This window comes from Eptesicus fuscus, chromosome 4 (assembly GCF_027574615.1).
Source record: "Eptesicus fuscus isolate TK198812 chromosome 4, DD_ASM_mEF_20220401, whole genome shotgun sequence".
Classification (NCBI taxonomy): Eukaryota; Metazoa; Chordata; class Mammalia; order Chiroptera; family Vespertilionidae; genus Eptesicus; species Eptesicus fuscus.
The window spans coordinates 8990251-9011287 of NC_072476.1; the positions used below are offsets into that span (position 1 = coordinate 8990251).

A 21037-nucleotide genomic window follows, 5' to 3' on the forward strand; every position below is an offset into this window, starting at 1 on the left:
TTTTCTCTTGAAAGCAGATGAAATTGCTAAGTGAAAAATGACCTCCTTTGTCAAAATAATTCTTACCTTCTTTCTGCTGGTTATGTAGGCTGCAACTAGCTGTGCATGTGTGAGAGGTCTCCCTTCAGGGCTTCCCAGCACCGTTGTAAAGTGAGGTTCCTTTATTTCATGATGTGCATGGCAAGTGCTGTGTGGATTACCAGGCGAGGGTCAGATTTGGAGTTGAAGGAGAGTGTTTGATCTGCATGTGTGCATTCTTGCCTGTGGTAATTACCTGTGACCCTGGTTTTCTCACCAGTTTGTTCACCATTTTAGAGGCTTAAGTCTAAGGCACCTAACCTGAGACTACATTTGTTCTTTTCTTCTCCGTGGACTTGTTTCTGGTGGATAGAAGCAGGATAGAGGGACAAACTGAGCAGGCACCTGGAGTTCTGACAGTAAAAAGGGTGGAGGGGAAGAAGGAAAGGAAGAAAAGGAGGGGGGAGGAGCGGGAGAGAGAGAGAAAATCAAGAGAGACTATTCCTGTGTCACTGTGACTATGTCTGTGTCACTGTCCTCTAAATACCCTTGCAGATTTCTTCTCCTTCCCTTGTGTTACTCTTGATCGTCAGACAAGTTATAACATGCAACTTAATCTTGATTTGCAGCCAAAGTGATTATCCACCAGACACTTAGTGTCTTAGAAGATATCGTGGAGAGTATCTCCGGGGAATCCACCAAGTCCCGACAGATCTGCTACCAGTCACTGCAGGAATCCGTTCAGGTCTCCCTGGCCCTCTTTCCAGCTTTTATTCATCAGTCAGGTAGGAGCTGGCCGCAGGCCGCACAAGGGCCCGAGTCACTGCTTAGCTCTGTAGAGCACCCCCCCCCCCCCCCCCCCCCCCCCCCATCAGCAGTACAGGCCTTGACTCTGAAGGCAGAGGGCAGTGAGGTTTATGTGGGGGTCTGGGGCTCAGGCCCCAGGGAGCCTTCACATGGGCTTTGCACCTGTGTCAGGTGGCACTGAGTTACTTGCCTCGTTTTTATTTTTGAAGGCTTTGCCTTCTCCCAGTGTGGAGCCTAAATGGCTGAGAATAACGGGGCATTATACAGGAGAGGAAAGAGAACTTTTTTTCCACAAATGCTACTTACTTACACAATATGGCAAGGTGGGTTTGCTGCACCCCGCTCTGCCGCTGTCACTATGGGCGCTGTCTAGCTCTGTGCAGGTATGTGAGAGCATTTACAGTGGTTGGAGATATTGGGGGTTTCTGAGTCAGTAAAAATTCAGGAGATATTGGGGGTTTCTGAGTCAGCAAAAATTCACTGATTGCCTCTTGTAAGCAGAGTTTGTAGTTGGAGCCAAAACATACTATACAAGATGGTTGTTTAGATCTGGAAGTGAAACTACATTAAATGGAACCAATGTTTTCTGACATTAATGCATTTAATGGACCAGGGCCATGCAATCTGAATACACCTTCATTGTCCACTTTTAGTCATTTAACCCTGACTTAACCCTCACTGCAGGGATTATTGGTCACAGAGAGAAACTGCTGAAGCACTTTGGTGTCGACCCGATTGAATAGTTCCATCAGTGTGTGTGCAAGACACTCCATCTGCAGTGAAAACTCTGAACTTGGCTGGGACTGAGCAGCGAGGGAGGCTCCATTTCCTATCTAGAGCCATCAGCAGAGGCTCACTACACCAGAGCTGTTTTCTCAGCATGTCCCTAGTCATTTCCCACTTTCCGTCACGGCTCTGATGGTGTTGGGGAAATTCCTTCAGCAGGAAGCCTTAGAGAGATGATAGAGCAGATTGCAAGAGGAAGTCTGTCAAGCCAGGGGCTTCCGTTTATCCCTGTGTGCAGGCCTCTGATCATTTGCTTTGTCCTTTGTTTAGATGTGACTGATGAGATGCTGAGCTTTTTCCTCACTTTGTTTCGAGGCCTTAGAGTACAGATGGGTGTGCCTTTCACTGAACAGATCATACAGACTTTCCTCAATATGTTTACCAGGTAACCACACACTTGTTGTCCATGCTTTTCAAATTTCAAGGAGAAGTGGCGGGGCCCAGCTACGAAGGGTGGGACTTTTTGCTCCTCTTCTTCACTTGCCACAGTGTTGGTGTCATGCTGGTCCCAGAGAAACATTCCTTGGCTACTGTGTGGTTTCTTTTGTCTGCAGAGAACAATTAGCTGAGAGCATCCTCCACGAAGGCAGCACTGGCTGCCGGGTGGTCGAGAAGTTCCTGAAGATCCTGCAGGTGGTGGTACAGGAACCTGGCCAGGTGTTCAAGCCCTTCCTTCCTAGCATCATCTCCCTGAGCATGGAGCAGGTGTATCCCATCATTGCCGAGGTATGTGCAGCTCGGCTTGTCCCATCCAATTGGGGAGGGAATGAAATAGTAAGGAAAATGAATTGTGTTTTAAAGTTAATTTGTTAGTTATTTTATTTTTTTATAAAATAATTTTTTTCCAAGAAAGAATGCCTTTAGCCCTAACCAGTTTGGCTCAGTGGATAGAGCGTCGGCCTGGAGACTAAAGGGCCCCAGGTTCGATTCTGGTCAAGGGCATGTACCTTGGTTGCGGGCACATACCCAGTGGGGGGTGTGCAGGAGGCAGCTGATTGATGTTTCTCTCTCATCGATGTTCTAACTCTCTATCCCTCTCCCTTCCTCTCTGTAAAAAATCAATAAAATATATATATATTTTAAAAAAGAATGCCTTTAGCTTGGTACAGTATTTTTATATTGGTTGAGTTAATTAGAACTAGTCTAGTGTAAGCAAGGTTGATTGGTAAAGATCAACCTCCCTGGCAAACAGTTTATAACTTTAGGTGAATATATAGTTTTCTACAGCAAACATTATAACAAACTAGAGGCCTGGTGCATGAAATTTCCGCCACTGCCACTGCACTTGCCAACCTGTGAGCCCAGCTTCTGGCTGGGGGGCGTTCCCCCTGTGAGAGTGCACTGACCACCAGGGGGAAGCTCCTACATCGAGCATCTGCTCCCTGGTGGTCAGTGCGCGTCATAGTGACTGGTCGTTCTGCCGTTTGGTTGATTTGCATATTAGCCTTTTATTATATAGGATGTACCATATTTTCCGGCGTATAAGACGACTTTTTAACCCAGGAAAATCTTCTATACGCCCAGTCGTCTTATATGCCGGAAAATACGGTACTTTTCCTATCAAGAGCATTCATGATCTCAAGGATACAAGGCAAGTTTTCAGATCCAAAGCTTTCCTTGTTATAGCAAAGCCTCTGTTCTTCCTGAAAAACAGATGGACACAGCATGACAAGATCCAGAATAAGTAGATTAACTAAATTGTATGTAATAGTTACGTCAATAAGAGCTAACCTTTTTAACTGCCCAAATTAAGGCTTAAGTGAGTCCACTTGCTTTGCATCATTAAACACACGTGGGCCCTGTAAGGATTCCTGCCATGGAAGCTCATGCCTTCTGTCTCAATTTCATCTTAATCAGCTGAATTAAATATATCGGGGCCTTATCGTTTTGAATTCTCCAGACCCATCTGGAATAATGTGACCCGTCATGTCCTCTAGTGACTTGGAGATTTTTGTTCAAATTAGAAAATATTGCTGAGCCTGCCTCCCTCTCCTCTCTTCATCCCAGAATCCCAGCTGCCAGTGAAAGAGGAGACTGGCCCAGAGAGCAGTCAGCCCTCAGGCTGCTCCCCTCCCTGCCTCGGAGGTGCTGCCTCCCCCAGACCCTCAGAGGCTTCTTTCTGTGGCTCCTAAGTGCCCCTTAAGCCCATTTTCTATGGAGGATAGATCTGCTTTAAGGTTTCATATTTGTATTTAGCTTCTGAGTTATATAAGATCAGCAGGTTAGTTGGAAAGAGTTGTTTATCCTGGGAAAAGGAACAACTACCAAGACTATGACAGATGAGATCAGCTGCTTTCTGAACAGAAAAGCCATTTTCCTAATTGTTCTTCCATTTAGTAGCCTTTTCTGAGCCTGAAAACCTGAGTGTGTCCATCAGAAAAGGGCCCCTTGGCACCGACCCGGGCATTCTGTCTCAGGCAGCCCTGTCTCTGCCAAAGTACTCCTGATTTGACCTGCTGACTCGGGGGCCTTGATAGGATAGGGGTGTGGGTGGGAAGCTGACAGCTTGCTGTTGCCAGGCATCTCTGAGACCTCTTTGTTGCTCTGGGCCTGGGCTGTGAGTGGCTCCTGAGCCGCAGGAGGGCAAGGTTCGAGGGTCTCTGTGTGTCTCCGCAGCGCCCCTCCCCTGACGTGAAGGCTGAGCTGTTTGAGCTCCTTTTCCGGACACTCCATCACAACTGGAGGTACTTCTTCAAGTCCACTGTCCTGGCCAGTGTCCAGAGGGGGGTTGCCGAGGAGCAGATGGAGAACGAGCCTCAGTTCAGTGCCATCATGCAGGTAACGTAGAAGAGCTGCTGAGGTTGTCCTGTGCCCAAGAACAGACAGGCCTCGTTCGGACAGCTGGTCCGTTGCTGTCTGTCCTTGGCTTCTCTGACACTCAGTGCCATTCCCTAACGTGACCAGTGCGACAAGTACCGCCTCTGAAACCTGTGGTGCGGCCGGAAGCTCGGCTCTGCCTCGCAGCACTATGCACTTAACTCACTTCTCAGAACCTCAGTCTCCCGGTGTCGAGTGGGATGACACGGCATCAGATCGCAGGCTCTCCTTTACTGGAAGCCGACTGAATCCGAGTGTCTGGAGGGGGGGCCCATGTCTGCATCTGTAGAGAGAATTCTGGCTGGAACAGAATTGGGCGAAGCCCTGCCCTGTGCCTCGGTGCCCCCTCTCGGATCAAGTGTGACAGTTAGAGCCTAGAGAGCGAGCTCTCTGGGGGCGGCACACCTGCTGTGGAAGACGGTGGCCTCCCCTTGCCAGGGCGGCCCACTGTCAGGTGCTGTTTGTGTTCTGCACTCAGTTGCATACATACCATTTGTGTTCAAAGTCTAGGCTGAAGTGGAAGGTTTTCTTTTTGTTTTTTCAGTGCTTGCTTTCCTCACCCTTCAGCTCCCCACCAGCACACATGCACCCAAACGCCTTTTGTGGGGATCTCTCTGGAAAAGCACATGCCTACCCCTGGGCTTCCTGCAGTCACTTCGCTGAACTCCCATCGCCAGCACCCCACGCGGGCTTCGGTGTGGAGTACTAAGTGTTTGTCCCCTCTGCCTTCCTCTTAACCTCTGTTCGCTTTTACGTCTTCTTTGGTAGACAGTATTGGTAAAGGCCACGTTGGAAAACAGTTTCCACTGCTAAGTATTTTACCTAAGATACATGAAAACAAATGTTCACCTGTGCACAGATGTTTACAGTGGCTTTTAAAAAAATTGCCAAAAGCTGGAAACATTTCACATACCTGTTGCTGGTAGTGAGTAAACAGTGGTGCATGCATGTAAGAGCCTGCTGCTCAACAATACAAAGGAACATATTGCCCTGGCCGGGTGGCTCAGTCAGCTGGAGTATCATTGCATACACGGAAAGGTTGCGGGTTCGATTACCAGTCAGGGCACATAACTGGGTTGTGGGTTTGATTCCCCATTGGAGGCATACAAGAGGCAGCTGATCGATGTTTCTCTCTCACATTGATGTTTTTTTCTCTCCTCCTCCCTCCCTCCCTCCCTCCCTTTCTCTGTTTCCTTCTCTCCCCTTTCCTCTCACCCTCAAATCAATAAACATATCCTCAGGTAAGGATTAAAAAAAAAAAAAGGAACAGCCTTAGCCGGTTTGGCTTAGTACAGTGATGGCAAACCTATGACTCACGTGTCAGCACTGACACGCGTAGCCATTTCTGATGACACGCAGCCGCTGAGGTGGCCGCATGCCGAGGATGAAACATTTGCTGCTCCTGAGGATGAAACATTTGCGAAATAATGTTTTTTTCCTCAAAGTGACACACTACCCGAGTTATGCTCAGTTTTTTGGTGAAGTTTGACACACCACGCTCAAAAGGTTGCCCATCACTGGCTTAGTAGATAGAGCATTGGCCCTCTGACTCGAGGGTCCTGGGTTCAATTCCCGTCAAGGGCACATACCTCATTTGCAGGTTCCCAACCCTGGTCAGGGTGCGTGCAGGAGGCAATCAATCAACGTGTCTCTCTCACACTGATGTTTCTCTCTCTTCCTCTCCCAAAAAATCAGTGGAGAAATATCCTCAGGTGAGGATTAACCAAAAGAAAAAAAAAAAAAAGAAAGAAACATACCAATGGCAGCGTAAATACATTATGATACTTTATGGTAGGTGAAGAAGCTGGATTCAGAAGACTGTCTGCAATTCAAGCTTGTCAAACTCGTGGTCGATGGGGCCGCATGCCTCATTTATTTAAACGAGACACATGCAGCCTGTTGGCCGTGAGTTTGACATGCTTGGCATGATTGCATTCTATTACATTCTGGAAGAGGCAGGCCTCGAGGGACAGGAAATGAGCAGTGGTTGCCTGAGGCTGGAGCGAACTTTGAGGAGCTGGAGGTTCTGTTATCTCCATTGTGATGGTGGTTAGACACTGGATGTGTTGGTCAGAATTATATAATGGTGACCCTCAGTGCGGGGAGGGAGGGATTTTACTCTGTGTTAGACTTCAGTAAACCTGACTTGAAAAATAAGTGAGTGGAAACCAGTGGGCATCATAGAGATCACTGCAGCAGGAGTTACAAGACCCTTGTAGCTTAGGACAGAATGACAAGGCAGTCCCCAGCTTATTCCAGGAGGTGTCCTACACACGACTGGTCTGCCTATCATTGGCCTGCCCCACTCTCCCCGGTCTTCATTGGCACAAGGCTCTTTGTGTTGTGTGTTTTTTTCGTTGTTTTTTTTTTTTTTTTTTTTTTTGGGGGGGGGGGGAGTTCCTAACTTTTACAGCCCAGAAATTACAAAGCAGTTTAAAAATTTGCTATTGCTTAATTCCAAGACAGAGGCAGCTGGTTGTGACGTGCCTCTAAGGATTTTTGTTTTATAAGACCTGGGATGCCAGGGAGAGGGCTTATGGGAGTGTGAGTGGTTGGCTTGAGGGGAGACTTAGCTATTTGTCTTAGTTTTTAGCTTCTTGCTTCAAAGATAAGTCTTCCTGAAGGAGTCTAGAGGTTCATTACAAAAGATATAGGATGAGGCTGTGAGGGTGATCTGGATGTGACACCTGTCACCCCATTGATTGCCAGGGTTGATTCGGCTGATCTGGCTGGGTAGGCGGGTGTCCCCTCCTCCCTCACCGATCCATATGCATCCCTCCCGAAGCTGTGCGCTCGGTCAAAGAGGGCGACGTTCCCCCCAGAGGAGAGGACCGGTCTTTGGTCAAGGGTATACGAGTAGCTGCGCTCCCCTGCTAGAACCTCCAAACGAGCTCTCACAGGTTTAGGATGGGACCAAAAGAAGGCAGGCCCAATGGGAAGGACTTAGGAGACAAGACTACATGGGAACGTTCCTGAGATCTGACCAGACAGGCTGGAAGACTGGAGGTAGTAGGCCCCTGCCCTGCATCGGCAGAAGGAGCCACTCCTGCGGTATCTGGTCCGCCGTGTGGGGGAGGGTGCCCAGAGGGCCTGGCCTGGCGTGTTTCATGCTGCTAGTAGAATGATGGTCTTCTTTCTTGGACAGGCTTTTGGACAGTCCTTTCTCCAGCCTGACATCCACCTATTTAAACAAAACCTCTTCTACTTGGAGACACTCAACACCAAGCAGAAGCTGTACCACAAGGTAGGTGCCCGTTTCTCAGAACGGCTCCTCATCAGCGGCGCTGGGCCCTGGTTGGGACCTGGAGAGGCCCCCTGAGCCGCCGGCGGCCAGCACTCACTCGGGCTCTGTCTGCAGAAGATCTTCCGGACCACCATGCTGTTCCAGTTTGTGAACGTGCTGCTGCAGGTCCTGGTCCACAAGTCCCACGACCTCCTGCAGGAGGAGATCGGCATCGCCATCTACAACATGGCCTCTGTGGACTTCGACGGCTTCTTTGCAGCCTTCCTCCCCGAGTTCCTGACCGGCTGTGACGGCGTGGATGCCAACCAGAAAAATGTGCTGGGGCGGAATTTCAAGATGGATCGGGTGAGGAGAGAGGCCAGGTTAAAGGGAGGGCGGTGTGGGCTCACGCCTGGTGCCCGCTCAGTGGGGGGCAGGCTGCCCCTGTGTGGTTTGTACGCCTGTGGCTCCGAGGCAGCGCGTGCCATTCCTGATGACGCGGCGCTGTGCCTGGATGGCGGGTCCCTGCTTTCCTCAGTGTTGGCCTTGGCAGCACTGTGTCTTCAGCTCATCCGCCACGGCCCAGCGTCGGCCCTGGCAGCCCAGCTGCTCTGTCTCGGCTTCTTGGTCCTTACTGTCCCCGTCGAGCGCACCGCTGACCAGCTGCTGTTTCCTCGTGGGCTGAGAGTCACTGCGGCCGAACTTGCAGATAGACGGGAAGATGGGAGTTCCGCAGCTGCTTTCCTGGGCCCCCAGCTTAGAGATGGGACCCCGGCTTTTCCAGACCACCCCGCCTGGCTCTGCATGGCCTGACCTGCTGCCGGGTCCTGGGAGGAGCCTCACAGTGTTCACCCTCTTGCCTGGGGAAGGTCTGGTGGGCTGTCCCCACCTGGTGCCCAGCGTTTCCTGTCCTGGGCCTTTTTCTGAGCACTCACTTGTGCAGGCCCCCCCCCCCCCCCCACTTCCGTTTTAGCTGATAAGCCTCTGCTGCTTGCCTGGTCAGCTCTCCCCAGAGCTTTTCTTAAGGGATAAGTCATTTCCGCCTTTGACCAGTTCCCACTTGAAGTGGAATCTCTTCCACCCACATCCTCGGGGTTGTGACTCCTGTGCTTGCCGCCTGTCTACGGGCTCCCTTCGGTCCTCGGTGTACGTCTCGCTCCTGCTGGAGCACAGCCCTGCGACCTTCTTGTGTGTCTCGGCCGTGATGTGTATCAAGACAGCTTCCTTAGACTCGGCTTCTGTTTTCCTTAGTCTTTCTTCCCTGGCACTTACCTGTTCGCTCCGGGGCTTAAAGCTCACTTCAGCCACTGGCATTTCCTTTCTTTTTCTAGAGCAGCTGTCACCAGCCTTTCGGACCTCATGGACCACCAGGTCCACAGACCACCAGTTGGCGATAGCTGTTCTGGAGTCCAAATTCTAATACTTAATGATCAGTTCCTACTGATACCGTTAGCAGTCAACTTCTTGATTTAAAGCAGTGGGTTCCACATTTAGTCATGCATCAAAGCTCCTGGGTACTTAAAACACAGATATTGATTCCTGTGTTCCACCAGGAAATTCAGGTTGGAATTTGGAAGCCGCTGATTTAAGAGACCCGTTGGTATGTTTTCTGAGGAGGACATAAAGGAATCCTTCACTCACTCAGTCTGGTTGAAGCCAGCTCCTCGCAGGGCCTGGGCAGGGGTGGGCACCGTTTCTGCCTTCAGAAGGCCCTGGTGGGAAGCCTGGCACAGCGGCGCGGTGGACCGCACCGGCTTTCTGACGCGTGGGCCCTGTTAACCCCATTCCCAGGCGGACCCAGGCTCAGAAAGGCCAGCCGTCAGTTGGCAGGTACAGAACTGGGAACGGGAGAGCAGGGGGCGGGCCAGGCCTGGCGCTCTGGCTCCAGGGCCTGCGTGCACTGTCCACAGCAGATGGGCCAGGGCACTGAGAGCTCAGCGGAGGGAGCCAGGAAACAGGCGTCTGAGGGCTTTCGGGCAGAGGCAGGCCTTGCGCTGCAGCTTGAAGAGGAGGGAGGGGAGCCAGGGAGAGGGCGGTGGGAGGAGGCGGCTGGAGGTGCCTCGCTCTTCTCTGAGCCCCCGGCCAGCGGAGCTTCGGATGGAGCCGCCCGCTCTGTGGCAGAGCCACTGGTGCTGCTCACACTTGGCTGTGTGGTCCGGCATCTGTATTCACGATCTAAAGATGAGGGTGCGAGCCTCGGCCACCTCCTCGTGCTGCCTGGTAGGGTGTGGGGTTCAGCTGGGAGGAGCCTCTCTGTTCGCCGTCTGCGGCCCAGCAGGCGGTGGTCAGCAGGTGAGATCACCAGGGTGTCGCCCTTAGGTGGGAGGGCCTGCCTGGAGCACTGGGAGAGGAGTCTGTGGACATGCTGGACAGGACGCGGTGAGGGGAGGCACACTGGCAGCCCGACCAGTGCCTGTTCCCCCCGGCCTTGTCACTGAGGCCGGTTTCCCAGCCTCCGCGCCTCAGAGCCTGGCCGTGCACACGAGGGCAGCCTCGCCGTGCTCTCCCCCCGCAGTGCCTGTGCGGGAAGGAGCGGGAGTGGCCCGCTGCGTACGCTGTGCGGGAGCTCGAGCGCGCCCTGGGGTGGAAGTGCTGGTGGGCGGGTGGGTGACTTGGGGTGCTGGGTGCGGCCAGGCTGCAGCTGTGCCCATGCCTTCCAGGACCTGCCCTCGTTCACCCAGAATGTGCACAGGCTGGTCAACGACCTGCGCTACTACAGACTCTGCAACGACAGCCTGCCGCCGGGCACTGTGAAGCTCTAGGCCGCCTGCTCCCGGAGGGCCGCCGCCTGACCACTCGCCTTCCGCCGCCGCCGCTCCCGGACGAGCCTCGGTTACTCCTCGGACTCCTACCCTCCTCCACCCAGCTCTCCGGCTGCCCACCCAGCAGAGCTGGCTTCAGGGTGTGACTTAGCGCTGGTTGGAGAGCCTGGGCGCCTGGGCAGACGGAGGGCATGTGGCTGGGCACCGGGAGATCCTGCGGGTGCTCTGTGCAGATCATGCGCATGTCGGGCATGAGACAGAAATGCCAAGGACCACGAGGACAGTGCCACCTTCTCACCATTCCACCTCCCTGCCCCCTCCGGCCTCGTCGGCTACGGAGAGATGTGATGTTGGGATTTTTGGCATTTCTACCAACCCCTTCTCCCGATTGCCTTGAAGTCTCTGCTCTGTGTTAGAGATTGGCAGACTCATGAGATTTTTTTGTTCGTTTTCTCATCATTCCATTGTGATACTAAGAGACTAAGAAGCTTAATGAAAAAATAAAATGCTTATGTTGTTGTTATATAAATGCTGGTTAGGGGGCTTCCTTGCAGGCAGAGCCCTCCAGGGCTGGCGTCCAGGTGGGGGCTGTCCTGGGCGGGGGGCAGTGAGGGAGGAGGCCGGTTTGTACCGTGCAGGGGCAGAGGAGGACCATCTTGCTAGGGCCTGACCGCACCCCACCCCGCCCTCTTCTGGATACCATCCCGCTAACCCTGGTGGGGATGCAGGATTCCCATGCTCATATTCAGAGAGCAGGGAACTTCATGCCGCTGACAGTTAACCTAGAGGTGGAGGTGGGTGTGGAGTCTAAGGGGAGCCAGTGCCCCATTCCTCCCAGAGAAGGGGTCCCTCCCAAGGGTGCCAGCCAGGCACCGGCTCCTGATGAATTGTCTGGAAATAGCAGTTGGAGAGGGGAGGGGAGGCGGGGGGAAGGATGTAGCGGGGCAAGGGTGGGTGTGGCTGGGCTCAGGGCTCATGGGTGTGTCTGAGGCTGGGGCCTTGCTCAGCCATTGGTGAGTGGGAAGTTTCTGGGCTAACAGGTCAGCTTCTTCTGAGTCAGGTGTCATAATGGCCAGACAGCCAGGACCAGGGGGTTCTGATGGGGCCACCACTCCGCAGGAAGAGGTTTGCTCACCGCACGGCAGTGAGGGGTGTTTCCTGAAGGCAGGGCGGCCCTTGGCTCCTGTAGAACTCGGGGGGCGGGAGAGGGAAGAGGGTGTTGGGGGCTGATGGCTTCTACTTCTGAGGTCTTTAAGGATCACTTTGGTGATGGTGGGGTGGGGGGTGGGACCATGGGGAGGGGAAGAGAGAGAGAGAGAGAGAGGGAGAGAGAGAGGCAGCCCGTTTGTGTCAGTTGCAGCCTCTCACCCCGGCTAGCCCCGCTTCAGAGTTTATCTAGGAGGCGATTGAAACTCTTCTCCGGGAAGGAGTTAACGTGCAGTTATTGCTGGGCTGTGAACACTCCTCACCGGCTGCTGGGGGAGACAAGGCGTGCTCTCTGTGCCTGAGGTTAAGAAAGGGCTTTTAGAAAGGCTGGTGTTGGATGGGAGGGGATGGGTTTTGTTGTCTGTGGGCCCCATCCTTGGACAGGACATGGGGTGATAGAGGAAAGGCCGTGGGGAGTGAGGTGGGCTGGTTGGAGGACTTTCTGTTGTTGTTAATCCTCACCTGAGGATATTTTTCCATTAATTTTTAGAGAGAGTGGAAGGGAGGGGGAGAGAGCGAGAAACATTGGTGTGAGAGAGACACAAAGATTGGTTGCCTCCTGCATGGGTCCCAACCAGGGCTGGGGATTGAGCCTGCAACCAAAGTACATGCCCTTGACTGGACTCGAACCCGGGAGCCTTCCGTCTGCAGGCCAATGCTATCCACTGAGCCAACTGGCTAGGGCTGGGTTGGAGGATTTTTGATCCAAGGTGGATGGGTGTGGCCCAGTGAGCTACCAGTCCTTGGAGATGTGCAAGCAGAGGCTGGTGACCTGCACAAAGGGTCTGTCCAGGGGGGAGGTCAGGCAGATCTCCAGCCCGATTCCCTTGGCGCTGCAGGGGCCTGGCCCAAGGGCAAGCCTTAAGCGAGGGTGGAATTGGATGAGTTCACAGGCCATTGACAGACCCAGAAATTGTCTGCATTCCGAGGAAGGGGCTAGGGAAGGGTAATGGCGAGGTGGGCTGCCTTGCCTGCTGCCGTGAGTGTGGGAGGCTGTCCTGGCTGCGTCGGGCCCACGCCCGCTTTTCCTGGGTTTATGTCAGCTACGTTGGCTAGAGGCGCAGCGCTGGGAAAGGGTCTGAGGTCACACCTTCAGAGCTCAGCATTTCCTCCGCTGCCTCCCCTCGGCCTCGCAATGCAGGCTGACTCCACAGCTCTTTTCCTCCTGACGGTAAGCTGTAGAAGACTGTGAGCAAGGCAGAAACGGAAAAAGGCACCTAATCCCACTGCCCGAGAAAACCGCCGGTAGAAATAAAATGGAGCTCCTGTTGTGCAGTCTCCTCCTCAGCACTTGCGTGTTGTGCCCATCTCCTCATGTTACCAATCGCTCCATAAAACCAGGCCTTTCGTGACAGAGTGTTCCCTCGCACGACGCACCATGTTTTGTTTGCAGTCTTCCTTTTAAAAGATGCTGATGCAGTGAGCATCCTCTGTATGAATCTTGGTAGTCTGATGGCTTCCATGGCCTCAATCCCTAACGGGGGATTGCGGGCGCACTGCTTCTGAGGCCTGTGGTAGACATGGCGGGGCCCGGTTTCTAACCTGAAGATGGGCCTGGTACAGCCTTCAGAGTGTAAAATGTCTGAGCTGCAAGGCGCTGCTGAGGCAGCTGACCAAGGCGCCCCGGTTTTGTGGATCCTGGGGACTTGCAGAAAGGGTCTGTCCGGGAGGGAGGTCAGGCCCGGCTGACCTAACCAGGCCTCCTTGCCCACTCCTGGACGTTATTGCCTCAGAGTGTGACGTCTCTGCAGGGCGTGGGACCAGGACAGGGAAGGAGCTGATGTTCTGGTGGCCTCCTTGGGCCTTGGCAGGAACCATGATTGGTGGCGGCTCGTTAATGTAACAAACATTATCTATAGAAGGCCTCTCTAAGGCAGGGGCTGGGCTCCACGGGAAGGACTTGGAGGTGAACAAGGCAGCCTGTGCCTGCAAGGGATTCATAGACCAGTGGGGGGCAGAAGGCGTGCTCAGGAGCGGGATGGGGTGGGAGTCCAGGAACCGCGTGGAGGCGTGGAGAGGAGCCGGCGGCTTCATTGCAGGTACTGGTCACCTGGACAGGGCAGGGGTGGGGAAGGGCGAAGACGGGTGTGGCGGTGTCTGAGGCTGGTGAGCAGACGAGTTGCCTGGAGATGGTGGGAGATTGCCATGGAGCTTTGATGGGGAAATGGGCAGGATGACTATCTTTTTTCCCCCCAAAACCAGGATGTGTTGAGTAAAGGCAACACTTCCGGCAATAATTCTGGGACGGCAGGGATAAACCGGGACTGTGGTCTCCCTGCCTGGAGGAGAAGGCTGGCTCGGTGAGCTCGCCCTCACCGCAGGTGAGAAGACACACGCGGCCGCAGCATTTCCTCCCACTTCAATGCAGCACCGTCTCGGAGCCAGCTCTGCGCTGGTCCCCAGGCAGGCAAATGGAGGAGGGCACGCCTCGTCCTGCAGTGTTCAGGGGAATGCGGTTTGACCACTGGAGTCACCTCCGGGCCAGCTCTGGGGGAAGCTGGTCTCCCCAACCCTGTCAGACCAGCTCCTCCCAAACTCCCTGACACTGAAGGGCTCCTGTGCCACGGCACTGTGTCCCCTCTTGTCCTTGGCGCCTCGGTGCTCCCACCCACATGGAAATTTGGAGGCAGGGCGTTGGTCTGTGTGCCCGGTGCTCCGTGCGGAGAGAACACGAGGATTTTCCAGCTCGATCCAGTGGGTCCTTCCGCCCAGGCGGAAGCCTGGAGTCACACCGAGGTGTCCGGCTGGTTTCTAACACAATGAAGCCGCGTCCTGTCTGCTCAGCATGCCTGGCCTTGCCCTGCAGCTCCGTAGGGAGAAGCCCTCCGTGAATGGCTCGCCGGTGCAGGCTTTCTCCAGCTCGACTCCCTTTCCGCTCCTCCTGTCTGCATCACTGGAAATACCTTTTTAAAAAATGTATTTTTATCCATTTCAGAGAGGAAGGGAGAGAGAGAGAGAGAGAGACATCAGTGATGAGAGAGCCCTTGATTGGCTGCCTCCTGCATGGCCCTGCCTGAGGTGGGAACACCTTTGAAAGGCCTGTTAATTCGTTGGCTCAGGCCCTGGAGGTGGTGGGTGGCAGTGGGGTATGCAGCCTCCCGGGCGAGACTGTGGTGTGGCCAGAAGCTCCGAAGGGCGCATCTCTACTGGTCAGAGTTGGGCACTAGCCCTGGGGGTGGGGCTGCTGGAAAATTAATTATTTAGATAAAACATTCAGAGGCCCACAGGCCTGACATGGATGGGCATTTTGTCAGCAGATAAATATTTTTTAAAAGTGAGCTTTTCTCCCTGCTTTAGTGTAGAAATAATACATGTTCCTTGCAGATAAGACAGAAGAAAAAATCCAAAGTCAATAACTCAGTGGTGGCCTTCCAGACCTTTCCTTGCATTACACCTCTCAGCGGGAATAGGGCCCTGTTACCGGTGGCAGCGATGTGCCCCCAGGCCCCTGCCCACACACCGTGCGGTGGGCCCGCACGAGACCGCGCTGCCTTGGGCTGCTCAGCCTGAGCCACGCGGGGCCTGCGGAGCCTCAGTGGAAGCCATGGGGACCTCCCGCCCAGGCCCACATTGGTGTGTGGAGTTAGCCTGGGGGCCGAGGCTAGAGATGTGTCCAGAGGTGTGGCTCCTCCCCAAAAGCCAAGTCAGATGCCGTTGTGGTTCTTGGAGCCCCCGGAAGGCATGACCCCAATTTGCAGAGGCAGAGCCTGAGGCTCAGAGTCAGACCTGCTCACCCGCCCTCCCCTGGGCTACACTGGAGCTGGTCCCTGCACTCCTGGAGGTCAAGGTCATGGGAACCTTGCTCCTAGCCTCTGAAGGGCACTCGAATAGAAGTGGTTCTGACTGCACAGGATGTTTGAAGCGTCTGTTTTCCTCTCACCCAGCCTGCCAGCGAGGGGCCCTCTGGCATAGGGGCCCCTGAGGAAATGGGGCTGTATTATGCTATTGATCTGTGTTACGGTTATTTCCAAAACTGGTTCCCGCCTTGGCATTGCTGCCTCCCCACGCTGGATGCAGCCGGGGTCTGCCTGCGCTCGGCGCAGTCACCTGCTTGGGGCTCCCCTGCCTCAGTGAGGAGACAGGCTGAGAGAAGTGACTTGCTCGAGGCTGCACAGCAGGTCCCTGGCAAAGCTGGGGCCCAATTGTAGTCTGTCTGGCTCCAGAGCCGCATTTTCTTCCTGCTGTGCCAGTGCGCGGGGAGTCACCTCGCAGCCACTGGGGAGACCTCCCCTCTGAGCTCAGGTCAGCATTCCGCAGCCGTACTCTGCTGCACCAAGGAGGCAGGGCCGTTGCCGCCAGTCCACGGAACTTGAAGGACAGCGAAGCCCAGAGGGGTATGTGGCTTGCCCAAGGTCACACAGCTGGAAAGTGGCAGAGCCCCAATTCCAACCCGCTGGGTTCCCTGGCAGAGGGGTGCTGACGGGCCCGAGGGGAGGCGCTTTGTGGGGGCGATGCCAGAGGAGGCCCAGCAGCTGAGCTGGCTGTGGCAGCGGCCCCGATTGGCCATGTCTGCTAGGTCCCTCCCTCTCTTTCTCGGGGCGCTATCTCCGCAGGCAGGGGCTGAGCAGTGCCTGTGGGGGTCAGGCGTTTCCTGGCTCACAGTAGGGCTCCACACCCAGTAGGCTCTGCTGCTGCTGGGGCTTTGCAGGTGACTCAGGTGGGGCTGCACTTGGGGGAGCCCCTCAGTGCAAGGCTCCCGGGGTTGCTCTGTGGACAGGGTTGTGGAGTGAAAGGCCAGCCATATACTAGGTGGACCGGTGAATAATGCGGGTTTTTTTCAATAGATGGAGTTACACATATGTTGATATATATGTGATTTGATATGTATGCTATTTTGTTGTATTGACAAGCTTCAAAACTTCATATGTCAAATTTGCTGAAGATGTTAACATCATATATATTTTTACACTTAAAAATGTCGAATTTCATGTCAAAAAAAGCATTTGCGGGAAGTTGTAATTCATTATTTTGAAGAAAAGTGCTGCTGAATACTTCGGGAAGCTTATGGTGAACATGCTCTATCTCAAGATACTTGTGAACGCTGGTTTAAACGCTTTAAAGGTGATGATTTTTATGTGAAAGACAAAGAATGTCCAGGTCAACCGAAAAAGTTTGAAGACCAACAATTACAAGCATTATTGGATAAAGATGCATGTCAAACTCAAAAACAACTTGCAGAAAGATTAAACGTTGCTCAGCCAATAATTTCCGATCGTTTGCAAGCAATGGGAAATATTTTAAAGGAATGAAAATGGGTGCCACATCAATTGAACGAAAGACAAATGGAAAACCGAAAAGTCATCAGTAAAATGTTGCTTCAACGGCACAAAAGAAAGTCTTTTTTTGCATCAAATTGTGACTGGCGATGAAAAGTGAATTTATTTTGAGAATCCCAAATGCACAAAATCATGGGTTGATCCAGGTCAACCATCAATATCCAAAGCAGGTCATTTTGCTTTGGAAAGCATTTGGTGGGATCAGGAAGGTGTGGTGTATTATGAGCTTCTAAAACCAGGTGAGACAGTTAATACTGATCGCTACCGACAACAAATAATCAATCTGAACCACACTTTGATTGTGAAACGACCAGAATGTTCCAGAAGACATGGCAAAGTAATTTTGCTTCATGATGATACACCATCACACACTTCAAAACCAGTTAAAGACATGTTAAAAGATCTTGTCTGGGAAGTATTAACCCACCCGCCGTATTCACCAGACCTTGCTCCTTCAGATGACCACTTGTTCCGATCGATGTTACACGGACTTTCTGAGCAGCACTTCAAAACGTACGAAGAAGTGGAAAATTGGGTCTCTGAATGGTTTGCCTCAAAACAAGAAAAGTTCTATTGGACGATATCTACAAATTACCTGAAAGATGGGGGAAATGTGTAGCTAGCGATGGACATTACTTTGAATAAAGCACTTTTGATGTTTCTCTTGAAATTATCATGTTTTCTTTGATTACAAAATCTGCCATTATTAACCGGTACACCTAGTAGGTTTCCCTTAAAATGACGATGCATGCCTGACTCCCCCCTCAGCTCAAAGACACGTATGACTCCTGCATCACTCACCAGAGCCTTCAGTCCATCACCAGACATTGCAAGGGTCCACTCTGTGGCCGGTACTGGGTCAGGGACTAGGAATGAAGCATAGGTGCCACGTGGGTCCTGCCCACGAGAGAGAGGGGAGGATCCTACCGTGTCATGTGCTATACGTACTAAAATTACACGCACGAGCGAGTGTGTGTGTGCGTGGGCACGTGTGTGTGCTCAGGCTCTGTGCTTTGACATGACATAGGTTTCTATAACTGACCTCATTTTACTAGTATTCTGGGAAACTGATGAGAAGAAAATGTATTTTTAAAAAATTTGCTCATTAACCAGAAATCCTTCTCTCCAGATTTAAAAGAGGCTCTTCTGGATAAAATAGTTCAAGTTCAGACTTCAGACAGGTGTTGTGAGAATTTTAAGCGACACCTTGTCCTCCATGCCAGGAGAGTGGAGGGTGGGTAAGGAGGATGGGTAAGATGTCAAACCCCACTTGCTCCCTGGGCCGGGCCTTGGGCAGAGTGAGAGTCAAACTCCCCATGGGAACTGTCCTGTCTCAAGGTCTCCCTTCCCCTCACCCCTCCTCTTTCCAAGAAGGCGTGGGGGGAGGCAGCTTATGTGTCTTCTTGGGGTGGGGGAGGGACATCTGGCCCTTGATTTGGACTTGGGTCAGCACCGAAGGGTGAGAGGCATACTCCCCTCCTGGCCTCCTGTGGCCGTCAGCTCAAAGACACGTGTGACTCCTGGAGCAGGAGGCAGGGCAGTGGGCGGGGAGGGGGGACGTGAAGGTGTAGAGGCGGCGGCGGGACGGGCCAGTGGCCCGAGTCCGGCTCCTCGTGGTAGAGCTCCAGCCCCGATTGAGGCCTCTTCAGCGGGAGATGGACTCCTAATGACAGAATTTCCCCGACACAGAGACTGTTTAAAAGATGCTGGGCAGCCCAGCCAGCGTGGCTCAGTGGTTGAGTGTCGACCTATGAACCAGGAGGTCACAGTTCGATTCCTGGTCAGGGAATATGCCTGGGCTGCGGGCCCAATTCCCAGTGGAGTGTGCAGGAGGCAGCTGATCAATGATTCTCTCCTATTCTTGATATTTCTCTCTCGCTTCCTCTCTGAAATCAATAAAAACATACTTTTTTAAAAGAAGATGCTGGGCAGCGCGTGTGTGACCCATGCCCACTAGGTGGCCACACGAATGTTTCTGGATCCCTAGCACCTCTGCCAGGCAGGTGGGCAAAGGGCAAGGGGGCTGGCCCGGGCCTTCCGGGGACCTGCCCTCCGACTTCTCTCTCCCTGGCCCAGCCCCTCTGGGTCCGAGGCAGCAGGGGTGGAGTCTGGGAGCCTGGTGGGAGTTAGAATCCGTCTGCCCTTGCTGAGGAGGCCTGGGCCGTGAGAGTCAGACTCGGCAGATCTGGGTTCAAGTTCACATGCTACTGCTTACGACCTGCAAGGCCAGCCCCTAAACACTGGAAAAGTGGAGTGCCAACCCCCTGCATCACCCCTGAATCATTAAACACACACACACAATGCCAAGTCAATTATACCTCAATAAAACGGGGGGAAATGTCAGAAAACAATACTAAGTCATAGAGTTAGATTTGCTATTTCGAAGTGGTGCTGCACTTTTTGTCGGCTGCCTTCTCTCTCTGTGCCCAGCTGTGTGACCTCAGACACGTCCCGTGGCTCCCTGGTCCTCGGCCCCCATCTACAAAGTGGAATGAGTACGAGTCCCTCCCAGGGCTGTTGAAGGGCCGCGTGAGACGATGGGTTAGCGTGTTCAGCTTCAAGCCTGGGTGGCCGCGGTTGCTCAATAAACAGTGGTCCTTTGGGCCGTGGGGTGTGTAACCCATGGTGCTGGAGGCCCAGTTTCTGCTGGTCCAGGGGTGACAGGGTTCAGCTGAAAGCTCAGAGGGTCCCGAGGTTTGCCCAGCGTCCTGGTGGCATGGGGACTGGAGCCCAGGCCCGCTCTTCCTGAGCATCCCGCCCCGCAGGCTGGCTCTGGGGTCTTGGGATGGTCTGGGGGCTGATGGACAGTGCAGCTTTCCTGGGCTTCCCCATGGCCTCCCCCTGCCTCCAGATCTGCCCTGTCCTACACGGCTGCCACCCTTGGGACAGTCTGTGACGGGGACAAACACACACAGACACACATGCACACGTACACATATGCACACATATGTGTGAGCATGCACACTCCCGTCTGAGGCCCCTCTGGAAGAGCAGGAGCTGTTTGAGGAGCAGAGAGTGCCAGACCTCCGGGAGGCATTGCCACAGCCTCTCTGGTCACAGCCAAGTCCAGTGCCCTTGTTCCAGAGCTCGGGATTCTGAGGCCAGTGCGGCGATCGGCCAGATGTCAGAGCCGGGGTCGGGGCCAGATATCAGAGCCGGGGTCAGGGCCTGGGTCGGAGCTAGGGTCCTGGCTCAGCGCATTTCTCTCAGCCACACCTCTGTGGGCCCCCGGGAGGATCACCGTGGCAATAGAGCAGGCTTGATAGCCCAGGTCAGTGGGAGGAAAAGGCCCGGGAGCTACCATTTCTTGAGCACCTACCGAGGGACTGGTTTCCTGGGGCTTTTAACTCACTGGAGTAGAAACATGAAAAGGTTTCATTTCTTTTTTATTTTATTTATTTTTTAAAAAAAGCTGTCTGCCTGTATCTGTCTGTTACGATTTCTCTCAATTCATCCTGGTCCTCAAAAGGCAGTTTATTCGAGGGGGTATGGTGACAGAGCAGCACTGCAGCCGGATGTGTGTGTCAGCCTCCCAAGATTTCACTTCCTAAAAAACAAGGCGACAGCATGGCCACAGACTTGAAATTCCGACTGCCTGGGGTCCCAGCCTGGCGCTCGCCCCTGCTCTGTGACCTCGGGCAGACTCTGACCCTCTCTGCCTCCATCATCACAGTGGAGGCATTATACTACAACAATAGTGACTGTGCCGTTGGCATGCGGATGGAGAGTTACTAACCTAAAGCACCAGAACTGGCGTTACAGGAGCGCCGTGTGTGAGCGCACCCGGCCTTATTATCTGTATTATCGCACAGTTGCCGACAGCTGCACTCCATCCCTCACTACCGGTCGGACGGGCCAGATCCCCAGCTTCTGGGCCCTTCCTGCTGCTGCAATGACCCATTTCAGTGGCAGGCTCGGCCCGCTGTGAGAGCCACGTCCTGCATGGTTCAAGGTCCGGGATCCGGAGAAGGGCCATGTGCAAATGACAGAGACGAGACAAGAAATAATAATTTGGAAATATTGGGGACCAGGCGGGAAACCCAACGCAAGGAGAAGGACTTCCCCTGGTGCTCAGGCCTCGCCAACCCTTTGTTCAATTTTGGACACACATCTCGCCCTTAGGCAGGCAGGCAATCGCGGTA

General features: G+C 53.6%; 1 protein-coding gene and 1 non-coding gene across 6 annotated transcripts in view; one reads left to right on the forward strand and one right to left on the reverse strand.

Annotated features, from left to right (window-relative positions):
- The window catches only part of XPO6 (exportin 6), a 127714-nt gene extending 116772 nt beyond the window's left edge, over positions 1-10942 (forward strand). For 3 of the 5 annotated variants that reach the window (XM_028134147.2, XM_054714546.1, XM_054714548.1), the window contains 7 exons: positions 648-803; positions 1882-1996; positions 2166-2337; positions 4228-4389; positions 7574-7672; positions 7787-8017; positions 10286-10942. In XM_028134147.2, coding sequence (XP_027989948.2) covers positions 648-803; positions 1882-1996; positions 2166-2337; positions 4228-4389; positions 7574-7672; positions 7787-8017; positions 10286-10405 — 1055 coding nt within the window. In that variant the 3' untranslated portion in view covers positions 10406-10942. The remainder of the gene's footprint in view (positions 1-647; positions 804-1881; positions 1997-2165; positions 2338-4227; positions 4390-7573; positions 7673-7786; positions 8018-10285) is intronic. The other 2 variants (XM_008157687.3, XM_054714547.1) reach the window with 1 other exon arrangement.
- Positions 10943-20305: 9363 nt separating this feature from the next.
- Positions 20306-20430, reverse strand: LOC114228414 (small Cajal body-specific RNA 8). The gene has a single exon (XR_003614561.2). It is a non-coding gene; the product is annotated as a small Cajal body-specific RNA 8 (non-coding RNA).
- Between the last annotated feature and the right edge of the window lie 607 nt (positions 20431-21037).